At 47.7% G+C, this 17,663-nt stretch overlaps 1 protein-coding gene across 1 annotated transcript in view; it reads right to left on the bottom strand.

Moving 5' to 3' along the window:
* The window catches only part of GFAP (glial fibrillary acidic protein), a 57,380-nt gene that overhangs the window by 26,312 nt on the left and 13,405 nt on the right, over window positions 1-17,663 (bottom strand). Inside the window, exons 2-4 of the mRNA XM_086923878.1 lie at window positions 9,574-9,634; window positions 4,918-5,013; window positions 4,014-4,175 (exon numbers count right to left, since the gene is read on the bottom strand). Coding sequence (XP_086780004.1) covers window positions 4,014-4,175; window positions 4,918-5,013; window positions 9,574-9,634 — 319 coding nt within the window. The remainder of the gene's footprint in view (window positions 1-4,013; window positions 4,176-4,917; window positions 5,014-9,573; window positions 9,635-17,663) is intronic.

The raw sequence follows: 17,663 nt of genomic DNA, 5'->3' as shown, positions 1-17,663 counted from the left end.
GAGTTGGATAGAAGAATTCGCAAGGTAGAGATTGTTCACAACAAGGGTTGAATGTGAGTACAGGCGCATTCTGTTCAGGGGAGCAGTCTGACCTAAGCAGGCAGGTGTTTTGTCAATCGCTTCTGTTTTGGTGCCTGCTGCACTTGAGAGCCACAGGACCACACAGACACAGCCAGCTGAGGGGAGGATCCAGGCAGAGCTTTAGATGCTTTGGAGTAGGTGTGGAGGTTGGGGCTGAGGACATGGGCGGGGCAAGGTGCGGGGCTAGGTTTCATAACTTCTTCAAGCTTTGAATGCAATAAATCTGCGTGATTTGTATGAATGTAGGATGAGATGTGGAAAAGAAAAAATAATCCCAGCAACTCTACTAGACAATGGCCGAGTCAGTCACTGTGTTCTGTATGAAAGAGTTTGGCTTGAATTAGCTACCTATGTCAAATGCAATTTAAAGTCATGTTTCTTTGTGAGTTACAATTCTGCTGCAGCAGGGATAATGTTTATGCAGAGTTAAACAAGGACTCTATGGCTTGTGCTGATGGCATGCAGAAATGTTGTCAGGTTTAATAAGATATGCGTCTAAGCGCCTAAAACACGGTGGCTTTGCAGCGCTACAATTCTACTCAAATATAGCCCTTTACCTTCACGACGACCATTTCACACTTGCTCTGACATGCTGCTTGCAGCTGGGTCACTCCATACAACACAGCAGGACACACTTACTTGCAATGAAAGCATTGTCATGTTACATGCCACAAACTCGGAAACAAAGCACAGTGACAGTGGCTCAAAAGGGGTGCAGAAAGGGGTCAGAAGGGCACTCCTCGTCTCCGATGGTCGGTATGAAAAGAAGCTTCATTGCCCCGACCAAGGTTACCCGTATCGAGATGAGTAGTCTGTTTGGGTCTAAGATGCGTCACTCACAGTCAAGGGGCGGGGCGTAGAGATCATTGGTGCAGCAGGTGCAGTGGCACCGGGCCGAGATGAGCAGTCTGGGACGAAGCTGTGTCTCTCACAGTCAGGAGGCGTAGATATCATTGGTGCTGCAGATGCAGTGGCACCGGCAGCCATCAGCAGTCTGGGCCGAAGCTGTGTCTCTCACAATCAGGGGGCGTATTTATCACTGGTGCTGCCGGTGCAGTGGCACCAGGCCAGGATGAGTTGTCTGTTTGGGTCGAAGCTGTGTCTCTCACAGTCGGGAGTAGATATCATTGGTGCAACAGGGGCAGTGGCACCGGGCCGGGATGAGTAGTCTGGGCCGAAGCTGTATCTCTCACAGCCAATGGGCGTAGATATCATTGGTGCAGCAGGAGCAGTGGCACCAGGCTGAGATGAGTTGAGTGTTTGGGTCGAAGCTGTGTCACTTACAGCCAGGGGGCGCAGACATCATTGGTGCAGCAGGTGCAGTGGCAGCGGGCAGCAATCAGCAGTCTTGGGGCGGAGCTGTGTCTCTCACAGTCAGGGGGCGTAGATATCAATAGTGCTGCGGGGCAGTGGCACCGGGCCAGGATGAGTTGTCTGTTTGGGTTGAAGCTGTGTCACTTACAGCCAGGGGGCGCATATATCATTAGTGCAACAGGAGCAGTGGCACCGGGCAGCGATCAGCAGTCTGGGCCAAAGCTGTGTCTCTTACAGTCAGGGGGCGTAGATATCAATGGTTCTGCCGGCGCAGTGGCACCGGGCCGAGAGGAGTTGAGTGTTTGGGTTGAAGGTGCATCACTCACAGCCAGGGGCGTAGGTATCAATGGTGCAGCAGGAGCAGTGGCACCGGGCCATAATGAGTTGACTGTTTGGGTCGAAGATGTGTCACTCACAGTGAGGGTCGGGGCTTAGATATCCATTGTGCTGCCGGTGCAGTGGGACCGCGCCAGGATGAGTTATCTGTTTGGATCGAAGGTGCATCACTCACAGTCAGGGGCATAGAGATTGTTGGTGCAGCAGGTGCAGTGGCACAGGGCAGAGATGAGCAGTCTGGGCCGAAGATGTGTCACTCAAAGTCAGGGGCGTAGCAACCAGTGGTGCAGCAAAAGCAGTTTAATGTCCTTTGGTAGCAGGGACCGACCCGAAGGCTACAGCCAAGAAGTGGAGTGGAGGAAACAGAAAGCATAATGCAAAACACATGACAATTCAGGACCAGACAGTGATGTTACATATACTAAAACGTCTTTATAAAACACTACTAAACGGAAAAACTTGAAATTGGTGTTGGCAGGCAACACATGAAAGAACCCTTTTAATCAAAACTAGGCAACAATCCAAAATAAACAGTCCTTGCGAAAAAAAAGGCAAATTCATCAGGAAAAATGTGTTTTAAAAAAAAAAAACATTTATTTAATAATGGTCTCAGATCTGATGCTCAATTAAAATGAGGTATGTGAATCAAAGTGATTTGCATAGGATCACACATTTTGGGTAAGCTGGGAAGATAGTATATGAACTTAGTTTTTTCTTGGTTAGGCCTGGTGGTATTCAGTCACTGCATGAGTGTCTCGTTCTCTGGGCTTTTACCACCAAAGTACCATGCTTTGAGTGAAATTACTTCTTGACCTAAGTTAGTACACTCTTTAATGAACAGAAGTATCTCACGTTAATTCAGTCTGGCTCCATGCATGCGCAAAGCGTCTTTGAACTGGGTTAAGCATACGGGAAGAGGGGAGTCTGTTTTAAGGTCAAGGCTGGAGAACGCATGCGCTACTCTGCGAGGCATGCTGTATTCAGGTATGCTTGAAGCTCCGCCCACTCTCTACCCATATTTTTCATTGGCTTGTGTCATCGTCCTTTGTAAAGTGTGGATTTTCATTAGTGAATAGGCTTAGTAGTCCCTCCTTAGTACCGCCTTGTCTCATTTTGTAACCTCCCATTAGGACACCCCATGTTACTCGGAAGGCTTTAATTACAGCCTCCGAGCACTATTTTGTCACATGGTTTACAACTGCCTGCTGTTGCAGGCAAAACACGTTCTCCCGCAATGCTTTTTTCCTTTTTTGCTATAGCGCGGCACGCCATGCTGATACATTGGCGGCTGCGCCTTTGGTTTATTTGCGGCAGCGAGCACTTCCGGAAGTTTTTATTTTTATATTTCTTCACTTTTTGTTGTTGTTTGCAAGCCTCCCATGCTGCGCTTTCACATTACTGACGGCTGCGCCCCTTTCTTTAGACGAGCCGCGTCTAAAGAAAGGTGCATTGCGACTATTAAAGTGAAACAGCGGCATGAAGGGCTTTTACAAAAAAAAGCATTTGTTTAACAACTTGACAAAGATGCTTTTTTTTTTTTTAAAGCGTCCCATACCGCATTTTCACTTTAATGGTGGCCAGACCCATTCTTTAGACGTGGCTCGTCTAAAGAAAGGGGCGCAGCTGGCATTAAAGAGAAAGTGTGGCATGGGGTGTTTTTACAAAAAAAAGCATTTGCAATGCAATAGGTCTTGTTCTCCATGAACTGAGCCCTCAGAGCCATGGATAAGGCTTTCAGTTATTTTCCAATCGAGACTACAGTCCAAAGCTGAAGGACATTTTTCCGTCCAAGGACTCTGGGCGTGTCTACTTCTGTCCTTAAGGTAAAGAATATATATTGGAGTATTTAGTTACCTTTTGAAAACGCTGCTGTTCACACATTTCAAGCTTGTGTAGGAGATGGATAAACAGTGCCTGGAAATGGTTTAGATTGTGGAGTGTGCCATATGCATACAATAATATATTTATTCATTCATTATGTCAGCCACCAATATGTCTTTCTTCTGCACTTGAAGCAGGCCTTAGACGTAGAACCTTCAAGGTAGAATGGAAACTATTTTGACACGCTAGTGACTACCATGCCGCCTAAGAACCAGGAACACTGGGTCAGAGTTTAGCCCATAAGACAATTATCCACAGTGCAGTTTCATCAGACAGGCTTTGTCAGGCTGGCGTTCTTCATTTTGGAAATTTGTCACAATGGAATCGAGCCGCTTCAGCATACTTATAGTGAATGTAAGCCAAGCGGCCAAGAAGGGTGTCAAATCAGGCTGCTGCCTTACCTTGGATTTATACCACTCCTCAGTCTCCTGTAGGTTGGATGTCGCCAGAGACTCATACTGAACACGAATCTCCCGTAGCGCAGCGGTCAGGTCAGGCTTCACCAAGTCCTTTTCGATGTGAACCTGTTGATGGGTCAGCTGGTCATGCAACTCTCGCAGCTCCTGAAGAGACAGACAGTAATGAGTGTCTCAGTAACTAGTGTCCTACTTGTACTAACCATGGGTCCTAACAAGGGCGGTCTTCAACAATGACGCTGGGTGGGAAGTACTACCAATGTCTTGGGATATCCCACAGATGTTACCATCTTCTGTCAAAAATCCTCCACAAATGCATCCATAGGAGGACCCCCAAACAACTCATAAGAAAACCACTGGACTGTATCACAGAATACTTCATGCAACCATCTGACAAAAACATTCTTCTAAATAGGCTGCAGCAGGAAAAGAACGCCAGCCATGTAATGGGTTCTCAATGACCACCCGCACCCAGGCCCACCATGGCTTGTAAAAAAAATGCAAAACACATTATTTTATCCCTCTGTACACTTCCTTCAGCCTAGGGATTACCTGGTTTGCACAGCCACGCTAGGATGGACATTTGTTAATTACTTCATTCCTTAATTGCCTTATAGGTGGAACTTATTCAAGAATGATTTTGTGTGACAGTATATCCCATGACAACAATCCATTGATCAAATTATTACTTTGAAGGAAGTGTAGATCACATGCTGTCAGCAGTACCAGTGCACCACCTAGAGTGTGGTGAAGGGAACTTGGATGCAGTAACCCTATCACAGTAGATCAGTGCTGAGAGGGAATCAGGAAGAGACACAGTTTATCTAAAGAGAATCCATGGCACAGAACTGGAAGTGAAGCTAAGAGTATATATAAGTTTGCCTCTTACCTCGTCGTGGACTTTCTTCAGAAAGTTGATCTCATCCTGCAAAGAATCAATCTTCCTCTCCAGATCTACACGGATCAGGGACGCGTCATCCACATCCTAATGAAAGCAGAAGAGGAACATACATCAGAGGGATTATTACCACGTCCACACTCAAAGTCCTCCTCACTTTCAGCTCACCTTCGGTCTGCCTTTTTTCACTCACACCTTTTAACCTCCCCACATGGGGGGCTTATGTTCAAGACTATCCCTACACCTCCCTCTCTTTTACCCACCTGTCGCCAACGCACCACAGAAGACTGCCATGTTCACATCTCCTTCTCAAACCTGTGTTCACATCTCCTTGTCATACCTGTACAAGGCCCTGGAATACACACATTCTTCCAAGTTCATTCGCTGCCCACAGAAATTTCACACACTAACATTGATCAAACTCTCCACATACATTGTACAAAACACACTGAAACGTGCCTTTGTGCTTGCACCTCTGCTACCCCTACCAACCTCAACTGGTTTGTCACACATACATTGTTCTCACACTATCACCTTGTCAACAAAGGTCCCTCAAGTTTAAAATCCCATCAGACACCTCTAAATGTGTTCTAAGTCATCCTTTCCCTCTCATATCAATGCCTCCACCTCAACATTTTCCAAATCCTTCTCAAGGTTTCCTGCTAACACAACCTTTGCATATACCAATCAGTATCCCACCTATTCTAACCCACTGTAGAACCCTCCCACATGTTGCTATCTAAACCCTTTCCTCTACCATATGGGTATTACTGTTAAACTAAGTCATCCATCACCAAAATCTGTCACCCGTCAATATCACCCACTTCAAAGCTACTCCTCATTAGCTTCATCTATTTAGATGTACTCTACCCAAACCACATCAATCCTGGCTCTTCGGGCCTAACCCATCATCACGCAATAGAAGTCTTGAGGCTTCCATTACCTCTCTGCAGGACTAACCCATTCAACCACACTCCAGATGCAGTTCTACGCACCCTCAAAATTTCCTCTACTATCAATCCATGGGAAACACCTCACTGCCATCTGCTACTGCTGCCCACCATCCCTAGACTCACCCATGTCTTCCCACTCCAGCACGTGTGCACCAAATTCTCTTTCCCTCCTTCACTGGGATACGTTCTTCTTTGCCTTACACTTTCTTCTATCAACGGCCCCACTTACAGCTCTTAAACTTTCTCTTCCAATCACATTTTCCTCTGCTGTTATTAAACTATTCTTTTCCTATTTTTTAATGTACTCGTTCCCCTCTGTTGGTCTTTTTGACACACCTTTTCCTATCCAATTGTCCTCTCATTGTTCGCCACTTTTTATCTCACACACCCTTTTCTCTCATTATTCAGTATCCACTTCTCAGTTATTCCTAGGCTCCCGGCTTGACCTTCCGCAACCGAACAATATTCACCATTATACCCATACTTCTTTCTCAATATTCACAATGATATCTCGCCTCCCCTTCTCTCAAGCTCTCCGCACTTCTGTGCCTCTCAATATTCACCCTGTTCTCTCACCTCTCCTTCTCTCCAACTCTCCACACCTCTGTGCCTCTCAATAATTCACAATGTTCTCTCATCCTTCCCTTCTCTCTGGCTCTCCATACTTCTATGTCTCTCTAGCTCTTTACACTTCTGTGTCTCTCAATATTCATCATGTTCTCTCATCCTCTCCTCTCTAGCTCCCCACACTTCTGTGTCTCTCAATATTCATCATGTTCTCTCATCCTCTCCTCTCTAGCTCCCCATACTTCTGTGTCTCTCAATATTCACAATGTTCTCTCATCCTCTCCTTCTCTCTAGTGCTCCATACTTCGGCATGTCTCAATATTCACCATGTTCTCTCACCTCCCCTTCTCTCTAGCACTCTACACTTCTGTGTCTTTCAATATTCACCATGTTCTCTCATCCTTCCCTTCTTTAGCTCTCCACACTTCTGTATCCCTCAATATTCACCACGTTCTCTCGCCTCCCCTTCTCTTTAGCTCTCCAGACTTCTGTGTCCCTCAATATTCACCACGTTCTCTCGCCTCCCCTTCTCTTTAGCTCTCCAGACTTCTGTGTCCCTCAATATTCACCACGTTCTCTCGCCTCCCCTTCTCTTTAGCTCTCCAGACTTCTGTGTCCCTCAATATTCACCACGTTCTCTCGCCTCCCCTTCTCTTTAGCTATCCATACTTCTGTGTCCCTCAATATTCACCACGTTCTCTCGCCTCCCCTTCTCTTTAGCTCTCCAGACTTCTGTGTCCCTCAATATTCACCACGTTCTCTCTCCTCCCCTTCTCTTTAGCTCTCCAGACTTCTGTGTCCCTCAATATTCACCACGTTCTCTCGCCTCCCCTTCCCTTTAGCTATCCATACTTCTGTGTCTCTCAATATTAACCATGTTCTCTCATCCTCCCCTTCTCTCTAGCTGTCCACACTTCTGTCTCTCAATCTTCACCATCTTCTGTCAATCTCTCATCTCTCTAGCTCTTCACACTTTTGTATCTCTCAATATTCACCCTGTTCTCTCACCTCTCCTTCACTCTAGCTCTCCACACTTCTGTATTACTCACTTTTCACCATGTAACGCCATCCTCTCCTTCTCTCCAACTCTCCGCACCTCTGTGCCTCTCAATATTCATCATGTTCTCTCATCCTCTCTTCTCTAGCTCTCCATACTTCTGTGTCTCTCAATATTCACAATGCTCTCTCATCCTCTCCTTCTCTCTAGCGCTCCATACTTCGGCATGTCTCAATATTCACCATGTTCTCTCACCTCCCCTTCTCTCTAGCACTCTACACTTCTGTGTCTTTCAATATTCACCATGTTCTCTCATCCTTCCCTTCTTTAGCTCTCCACACTTCTGTGTCCCTCAATATTCACCACGTTCTCTCGCCTCCCCTTCTCTTTAGCTCTCCATACTTTTGTGTCTTTCAATATTCACCTTGTTCTCTCGCCTCCCCTTCTCTTTAGCTATCCATACTTCTGTGTCTTTCAATATTCACCATGTTCTCTCATCCTCCCCTTCTCTCAAGCTCTCCATACTTCTGTGTCTCTCAATATTCACCATATTCACCATCTTATGTCATCCTCCCCTTCTCTCTAGCTTTCCATAGTTCTGTGTCTCTCAATATTCACCACGTTCTCTCGCCTCCCCTTCTCTTTAGCTATCCATACTTCTTTGTCTTTCAATATTCACCATGTTCTCTCATCCTCCCCTTCTCTCAAGCTCTCCATACTTCTGTGTCTCTCAATATTCACCATCTTATGTCATCCTCCCCTTCTCTCTAGCTTTCCACACTTCTATGTCTCTCAATGTTCACCATGTTCTCTCACCTCCCCTTCTCTCTAGCTCTCCATGCTTCTGTGTTTTTCAATATTCACCATGTTCCCATCCTCCCCTTCTCTGTAGCTCTCTACACTATGGTGTCTCTCAATATTCACCATGTTCTCTCATCCTCCCCTTCTCTTTAGCTCTCCACAATTCTGTGTATTTCAATATTCACCATGTTTTCGAATCCTCTCCTTCTCTCTAGCTCCCCACACTTCTGTGTCTCTCAATATTCACTATGTTCTCTCATCCTCTCCTTCTCTCTAGCTCTCCATACTTCAGTGTCTCTCATTATTCACCATGCTCTCTCAGCCCTCCCTCCCCTCCCCCTCTACCCTCTGTAGCTCTCAACACTTCTGTGTCTCTCAATATTCACCATGCCTCTCATCCTGCCCTTCTATCTGGCTCTCCACACTTCTGTGTCTCTCAATAGTCACCATGTTTTCACTTCCCTTCTCTTTAGCTCGCCAAACATTGGTGTCTCAATATTCCCCATGTTCTCTCATCCTCTCCTTCTCTCTAGCTCTCCATACTTCAGTGTCTCTCAATATTCACCATGCTCTCTCAGCCCTCCCTCACCTCCCCCTCTACCCTCTGTAGCTCTCCACACTTCTGTGTCTCTCAATATTCACCATGTTTTCTCATCCTTCCCTTCTCTTTAGCTCTCCACACTTCAGTGTCTCTCAATAGTCACCATGTTCTCTCATCCTCTCCTTCTCTCTAGCTCTCCACACTTCTGTGTCTCTCAATAGTCACCATGTTCTCTCATCCTTCCCTTCTCTTTAGCTCACCACACATTGGTGTCTCAATATTCACCATGTTCTCTCATTCACTCCTTCTCTCCAGCTCTTTACACTTCTGTCTCTCAATATTCACCATGTTCTCTCATCCTTCCCTTCTCTTTAGCTCGCCACATATTGGTGTCTCAATATTCACCATGTTCTCTCATACTCCCCTTCTCTCCAGCTCTCCACACTTCTGTCTCTATATTTACCATGTTCCCTCAGCTCCCTCCCTCCCCCTCCCCCCCCCCCCCCCCCCCCACGTAGCTCTCCACACTTCTGTGTCTCTCAATATTCCCACATCCCACATTACTATCTGGGTCCTATAGTCCCCATCGCTTTACATTTCTTGTCCTTTATGATTTTCCTTTGTCGCTTTCCCTCTTGTTCCCATCATTCTGTTGCCCTCTCTCAATCACTCCCCTCCTCCATCACTCTCTCTTATTCTCCGCCACAAGCCCTCGCCTGCCCTCCGCCTCCCCTTCTCTCACAATCTTACCACCTCTCCCTTCCTCTCATCCCCCTCACATTGCTCACCTGTCTGTATGAAGACAAATTGTTTTCAGCTTCCGAGCGAAGATTAATCTCGTCTTGTAACCTTACAAATAACAGAAAGAAGAAAGAGCGAAGCTTGAGTCTGGGGAAGGTTTCACTAACGATTTTCTGTTTCATTATCCAGACGAGCTGGGAGGTTTCTCCCCCGGCTGCTCCCGCCGGAGACAGCGGTGCATCTCTAAAAGTCCTGGCGCGCGCGTGTGCGTGCCTGCCTGCCTGCGCGCGCAACTTTGCTTTTTCTGTGTGCACTTTTTTAGCTCCCATAACTGAATCTAACATCTGTCTGTTTAGTACACTTTCCTTTTGGAGGTTGGCCTTTGGCAATGTTAGGGCTAGGCCATAGCTCACGAGTAGACATTTTATTACACAAGCATAATCTTACAGAGATTCTGATTAGCACGGTTCACATATTCGACATATTTTTAGTTTTACTTGGACTTGAGCTTTTTTAAATATTTTATTTATTTTTGTTTATTTATAAAGTATTTGCATGTTGGAGAGTGGCTCAAGTCAGTGCTTTAAATGGGAAAATATAAGTGCAGGTACTCATTAAAAGGAGGTAGAGGTGTGCCAAGTGGGCGGGGCTAAGGGCAAGACATGATGATACATAATATGATATATAACAGTAAATAAAAGCATAAATCATTCAATCACTGCGAAAGTACAAAAGTATTTACGTATACATATATATATATACATATATTCAGTGCTTTAAATGGGCCGGTACTCACCGGTACTGAGTACCGGCACTTTTGATTTTTTTTGCCGTAAGTACCGGCACTTCTCTGTAGCCAGGAAGAGTACCGGTAACCTGATCCATGGCAGGCGCAGGTAACTTTTCTCCTCCAGTGCAGGGCAGAGACTGCACTACTTCCGAGGAGCTTGTAATTAGCTCGGCTGAAGTAGCCATTTACAGAGTTGCTGGTAAAGATTCCAGCAGCGCCCATTTGAAAGGCCCCAAACTGCAGGGGGTTTACAGGGCGTGTGTCACGCTGTGATTAAAAGGACAGGGTCTCTAGACAGACCCAGCACTGTCAATCAGGTGCGCAGCGACCATTCGTGTGAAAGTGCCATCGTGGCTTTCATTTTGTGTAATGAATTTTTTTTTTACATAAAATCGTTTCTCATGTGTTTAATATGTGCTGCAACTGGTACGTCAATATGTATGATTATATTTAGGCCTAAGCCCCGCCCCTAGCTCCGCCCACTTGTCACACCTCTATTTTAATGAGTACCTGCACTTATTTTTCCCCATTTAAAGCACTGTATATATTTATAAATGATAATGAAAGTTAACAAGAAATACAGCAGATTTTGAACTCTGCACTAATTTGTGTTAAAATGCCATTTTTAAGCCCCGATTTCTGAACTGAACAATTGAACAAATATCTGGTACTTTTAACTGAAAAAAAAGTGCCAATCTCAACTTCAGTGTCATCTCACGTTTTTACATCCCTCCCCTCCCCTTCCTAATATGTTCAGCATCTCGTTTCCCCCCAGCCAGATCCATTGCCAGTTGTCACAGGAGGTCATTTCTGGAGTGCTGCAGCGTTTCCTGCTATCCATGGTTACTTTCACACCCATGGATCCCTCACTGTTATGTAAATGCAGCGATTAGTTGATGGGGCACACAAAGGGAAGCAGCACCTACGCAGTAAAAAACAAACATGAAAAGATAAGGTACATGATTGTGTTGAACTGCCACTCGCTTAAGTGTGGCCAGTGCAGCACCAGCCCAGGCACCTAATTTACACACTTAATCAACAGGGCAAGGTCTGGCTAGACCCTGCTCTGTTAAACATAGCGTGTGACACAAGCCCTCTCAAACCACTGCAGTGTGAGGAATTGCAAAGGAGCTCAACTGGGCTTTATCAGCGTCTCTGCAAAAGTCGACTTCATGGCTCAGTGTGATTGCGAGATCCGGAAGCAGAGCGGCATCTGTCCTGCGTTGTAGGAGATAAGGAACCTGAGCCGGCCGTGCCACCAATCAGGGTATTGGTACTCTCCCTGACTGAAGAAAAGTGGTGGCACTGAGGGCTAGAAAATTTGGAAGTGCCGGTACTCAGTACCGGTGAGTACCGGCCCATTTAAAGCACTGGCTGAAGTAGAAAATGTCACTCAGTCGACAACTCAAAACATTGCCTGCCTGCCAAATCCATTGAGCAGGTCTGTGACAAGACCTCTGTACCCACGACATAGACCGCTGTGGGTGCACAAGCGGTACCACATTAAATAATTCTCTTGCATGACTTTTTGTGCTTGAGGACACACCTTGCATACAGTTTTCATGCAGACAATAGCTCAAGTAAAATGTAAGTAAAACGTGTAATTTTTTTTAACTAAAAATGTACATTATGTTGAAAAAAATCGCATATTTGCCCACCCTTAATCATGCAAGGAAATTAAATGTGCGCTCTACTATTCCAACTGTTCCAACTCTCCATTAAGCAGGACTTAAATTGGTCTGTCTTCTCTGAGGCAAAGCTCTGACACATTCCATGTTGACTCCAGGGGTAGCCATTGTGAGAAATGGCTTCCACCGCGTTGTTCTCCTACCCTTTAGAAGTGGCATTCTGTTGGTGTTGTTGGAAGAAAGCGGGGCAGTGTTAGGCGGGTGCAGTCGTAATTTGTTGTACAAGTTGGATGTTGGACCCTGTCCAGGCAGGGTTTTGTTTCCAAATGTGTAACAAAATGACAGACACTTTACATTCCCCGACTGAAGGCAGTTGTACCCAACTATTTATTGCACAATACATTTTTTAGGGGGGTGAAACACCCCAAACACCCCCTTTGGAGCTACACCCCTGGAAACGAATGTCTGTAGATGGTTGCTGTTTTCCCCAGACAAATCAACAGTATTACGTATCACACATGTCACTAGAGTATTGCCTTTCCCCATAGATATCAATAGTGAACACACATGTAAACGTAGCATCGCCATTCAGTTATGCAGTGCTCTGGGCCCACTTGACTTACACCGGCACAGCGAGGACTGCAGCTTTGGTGCCAGTGAAGCTAGAAGGCACGCTCTCTCTGGAAGTGATGCACACGCATGGAAGCAGCACAGAGCAAAGGACAGTCTGATGCAAGTTACAACAGAAGACAGTCATTGTGCCTGACCCGAGCTTCTAGTACACGTGCCTTCATGCCATGTATACAGGGGCGTAGCTTAGTGAGTGAGATTCGGTAGGTGTGAATTTCAAATTTCCCCAAATAAAAAGGCAGGGCTTCAGGGTGAAGGTGGGAGATGACCAAGGTCTTACATGGACTGCTCACCTGAGGAGCTGGGCCAGTGCTGATTTGCATTAGGTGGGTCTCTGGGGCTGATTTAGCGTATGCCTCTTCATTCCACCACCCCACTTTATCTCACGTTCGCAGTCCATCCTGGCATATCTATGGCTATCTCCCTCTCCCGAGTGCGATACAGGGAAGACATGGTTTCAATCAATCAATCAATCAATGACACTTATAGAGCGCGCTACATACCCGTAGGGTCTCAAGGCGCTTGGGGGAGGGGGGGTGCCGCTACTGCTCGAACAGCCAGGTCTTCAGCTTCTTCCTGAAGGAGAGGTGGTCTTGGGTCAGGCGCAGGTCGGTTGGGAGGGAGTTCCAGGTCTTGGCGGCCAGGTAGGAGAAGGACCTTCCTCCTGTAGTCGCTCTTCGGATGCGGGGGACGGCGGCGAGGGCATGGTTGGCTGATCGGAGGTGGCGTTTGGGAGCGTAGAAGTTGATCCGGCTGTTGAGGTGGCTCGGGCCTTGGTCGTGTAGGGCTTTGTGTGCGTGGGTGAGGAGGCGGAAGGTGATTCTTTTGTTGACGGGGAGCCAGTGAAGGTCTCTCAGGTGTCCGGAGATGTGGCTGGATCGTGGGATGTCGAGGATGAGTCTGGCTGAGGCGTTCTGGATCCGCTGGAGTCTCTTCTGGAGCTTGGCGTGGTACCGGCGTAGAGGGCGTTGCCGTAGTCCAGTCGGCTAGTGACGAGGGCCTGGGTGACGGTCTTCCTGGTCTCGGTGGGGATCCACCAGAAGATCTTCCGTAGCATGCGTAGGATGTTGAAGCACGCCGAGGAGACGTTGTTGACTTGCCTGGTCATGGAGAGGGAGGAGTCCAGGGTGAAGCCCAGGTTGCGTGCATGGTCTGTCGGTTTGGGTGCGGTGCCCAGGGCGGGAGGCCACCAGGAGTCGTCCCAGGCGGAGGGTGAAGAGCCCAGGATGAGGACCTCCGTCTTGTCCGAGTTCAGTTTCAGGCGGCTGGTCGTCATCCACTCGGCTACCTCTTTCATCCCTTCGTGCAGGTTGGCTCTGGCGGTGGCGGGGTCGTTGGTCAGGGAGAGGATCAGCTGGGTGTCGTCGGCGTAGGAGATTATGCTGAGGTTGTGTTGGCGTGCGATGGCCGCGAGGGGGCTCATGTAGACGTTGAAGAGGGTGGGGCTCAGAGAGGATCCTTGAGGGACGCCGCAGATGACTTTGGAGGCCTCTGACTTGTACGGTGGTAGGCGGACTCTCTGTGTTCTTCCGTCGAGGAAGGAGATGATCCATTCCAGCGCCTTGTCCTGGATTCCGACGTTGCTGAGGCGCTGTACTAGGGTGCGGTGGCAGACAGTGTCGAATGCCGCGGAGAGGTCTAGGAGGATGAGGGCCGCTGTTTCTCCGTTGTCCATCAGGGCTCGGATGTCATCGGTGGCGGCGATGAGGGCAGTCTCGGTGCTGTGGTTGGCTCGGAAGCCGGACTGTGAGGGGTCGAGGGATCCATTCGTCTCGAGGAAGGCGGCCATCTGCTTGTTGACGGACTTCTCGATGACTTTGGCTGGAAACGGGAGGAGCGAGATGGGGCGGTAGTTCTTGAGTTCGGTGGGGTCCGCTGTTGGTTACTTGAGTAGAGCGCTGAGTTCGGCGTGCTTCCAGCTCTCAGGGAAGGTGGCGGTGTCGAAGGATGTGTTGATGATGTCTCGCAGGTGGGGTGCGATGACAGCGTCGGCCTTGTTGAAGATGTGGTGAGGGCAGGGGTCGGTATGTGATCCGGAGTGGATGGAGTTCATCGTGCGGATGGTGTCTTCGGTGCTGATCGGGGTCCAGGCGTGGAGGGTGGTGGTGGGGGGTGGTTGTTCGGTCATGGTGTGCGTTGGTTGGTTGTTGAAGCTGTTGTGTATGTCCGCGATCTTGTTGTGGAAGTAAGAAGCGAGGGAATCGCAGAGGTCTTGCGATGGGGTGATGTCGTTGTTTCCTGCGCTGGGGTTGGATAGCTCTTTCACGATGTTGAAGAGTTCCTTGCTGTTGTGTGCGTTGTTGTCTAGCCGGTCCTTGAAAGCAGTTTTCTTGGCGGCGCGGATCAGCTGGTGGTGCTTCCGAGTGGCCAGCTTGAGGGTGGTCCTGTTGTCCGGTGTAGGTTCCCTTCTCCAGACTTACTCGAGGGCTCGGCAGTTCTTCTTGGAGCTCTTGAGTTCGTCGGTGAACCACGGGGCTTTCTTGCTGCCGGGTCTGCTGGGCTGGGTCCTCAGCGGGGCGAGCTCGTCCGCGCAGATGTTGATCCACTTCGTGAGGTTGTCGGCGGCCTGGCTGGGGTTCGCTGAGCTGGCAGGAGGGTGCTGGCTCAGGGAGGTGGCGAGCTGGTCTGCTGTGATCTTGTTCCAGCTTCTGCGGGCGGCCTGTTGCTGGTGGTGGTGGGTCGTCGTTCTCTTGAAGGTGAAGTGGACGCAGCTGTGGTCCGTCCATTGAAGCTCTGTGGCGTGGCTGAAGTCGATGTCTGTGCTGGAGGAGAAGACTGCGTCGAGTGGTTTGGCAGTTCGGGCTGGACTGTTCCCATGAGGCGCAGGGTCAAGACTGATTTGCATATGGCATGTCTGACTCTGAACTGGGGTGGCGTGGTGAGCAAAATAACGATGGATTAAACCCAGATCTGTGACTGGGGGTGAATGTTTTGCCAATGTGTAACATTGAGTCCATCACCATCAGTGTTTTTTTTTTATCTCCCTCTCCCACCTATGCCTTCTCAGGACCACAAAATCTCAGAATGGTCGACCCTGTGCGATAAACAGCATAGTGAACTGTGCGCATAAAGCATACCATAACGGGACCTACAGAGAGGATCAAAGCTGTGAAGATACTGCTAACCCTTACCTGAGCATCTGACTCTCACTCATTCATCACACCAGCGCTGCTTCCCATAGCATGTTAACCACAGGCTGGTGGATATAACACACAACATGGAAACACTTCCCACTTAGGATCAAATTAAGGGCAGCACCCTTCCAACCACACAGGTTGCACGATGTAGCGTGCTACCCCTGCGACCAAGTGCTTCATAACCCCACACAGCGGTAGTACGCAATTTAGACACCTTACTGTACAACTTCAGTACAGTACTGTCTGGACGGGAGTACTTTTCTCTATTCCTCCATGCACTTCCTCTCCCTCCCATTGACAGGAAGTTGTATTTATTTATTTATTTATTTATGCATTTTTATATAGCGCAGACTTTACCCGAACGCGTCAGAGCGCTTCACATTAGGAACAGAAATGAAACATAATGAGAAACATTACAAAAGAGCAGATTACTAAAACATACGTTACTTACATAAGGTAATAGTGACAATTGTGAGCTAACAAAAAACATGAGGTAGTAAAAATTGTGAGCAACCAAAAATACATGAGGTAGTAAAGGTAAAAATGACAATTGTGAGCAAACAAAATACTTGAGGTAGTAAAAATTGTGAGCAACCAAAAATACATGAGGTAGTAAAGGTAATAGTGACAATTGTGAGCAAACAAAATACTTGAGGTAGTAAAAATTGTGAACAACCAAAAATACATGAGGTAGTCAAAAGTGCACAAGAGGAAAAGTGACAAGTGTGCAGTTATAAGAGAAAACAGAGTATAATTTGAGGTATAATACTGCAATAAGTGCTAGGCACAAGAACAGGCGTTACGTAGGCAAGGTGGCACTTGTGCAAGTATCAAAGGTAAAAACATGTGAGAGGTAGCAACCGTGTGTTATAAGGGCAAAGTGTTATGTGCACGTTACAAAAGGGCACCGAACACAAGTACATGGAGAATACTGCAAAAAGGCAGACACTCCCACCACAGGAAAACACTGGGAAGGCACTCCCATGGTCATGGAAAGTAGAAAATATCAGTAGTGGGAAGTCTTCCTCCGAATAGCAAGAGGACGTGAATTACTTTTGGAGGTGTCTCTGGAGGAGGAGAACTTTGAGGTCCCTTTTGAAGGCCTGGGAGGAGGCGGTGGTCCGGAGCTCAGGCGGAAACGAGTTCCAGATTCTCACTGCGTTGCCTGAAAAGGATTGGGCCATTGTTCTTTCCTTCTTGAAAGTGGGAGGTTCAAGCAGTAGATTTTCGGCATTGCGTGAAGGTCTAGAGCCTCCAGAGAGTTTCAGTTTATTCGCCAGGTAGCGGGGAGAGGAGGAGTGCAAGGCTTTGTGGGTGATACAAGCGGTCTTGTAGATAGCTCTAGCCTCGAAGGGAAGCCAGCGGAGGGTGGATAACATCGGTGTGATGTGATCGCTTCTTTTGGCCCCATAGACGAAACGAGCTGCTGAATGGAAGACAGACTTAAGTGGGGACAGGTGAGATTTGGGGAGGCCAGTAAGAAGAGAATTGCAGTAGTCTAGTCTGGAGAGGACCAGCGATTGCACCAGGGTTATAAGGTCCTGCTCCGGGAAGAAGCGACGGATTCCCCAAAGAAGGCGCAGTTGGTAGCGAGCAGATTTTGCAATAGAATTGATGTGGGGAGTTAGATTGAGTTTTTTGTCTAGAATGACACCAAGAGATTTTGCGCTGTCGACAATGATGGGTTTGTTGTTTAGTAGATTCATCTGATCCATCCATGATTGAACCGGGGGAGGAGAGAGTGGGGAGGAGAAGAGGAGGAATTCAGTTTTGGAGGGATTCAGAATCAATTGATGAGATGACATCCAGTTTTGAATGGAGTCAAGAGTAGATCTTAGGATGGAGAGATCATGAGTGGAGGCAACCTTGAGGTAGAGTTGAGTGTCATCTGCATAGAGATTATAGTGGACCCCGGATTTGTTTAGGAGGTTTCCCAGTGATGTTCAGTGCCC

This window comes from Lissotriton vulgaris, chromosome 5 (genome assembly GCF_964263255.1).
Source record: "Lissotriton vulgaris chromosome 5, aLisVul1.2, whole genome shotgun sequence".
Taxonomy (NCBI): Eukaryota; Metazoa; Chordata; class Amphibia; order Caudata; family Salamandridae; genus Lissotriton; species Lissotriton vulgaris.
This window is presented reverse-complemented; position numbering and strand designations above follow the sequence as displayed.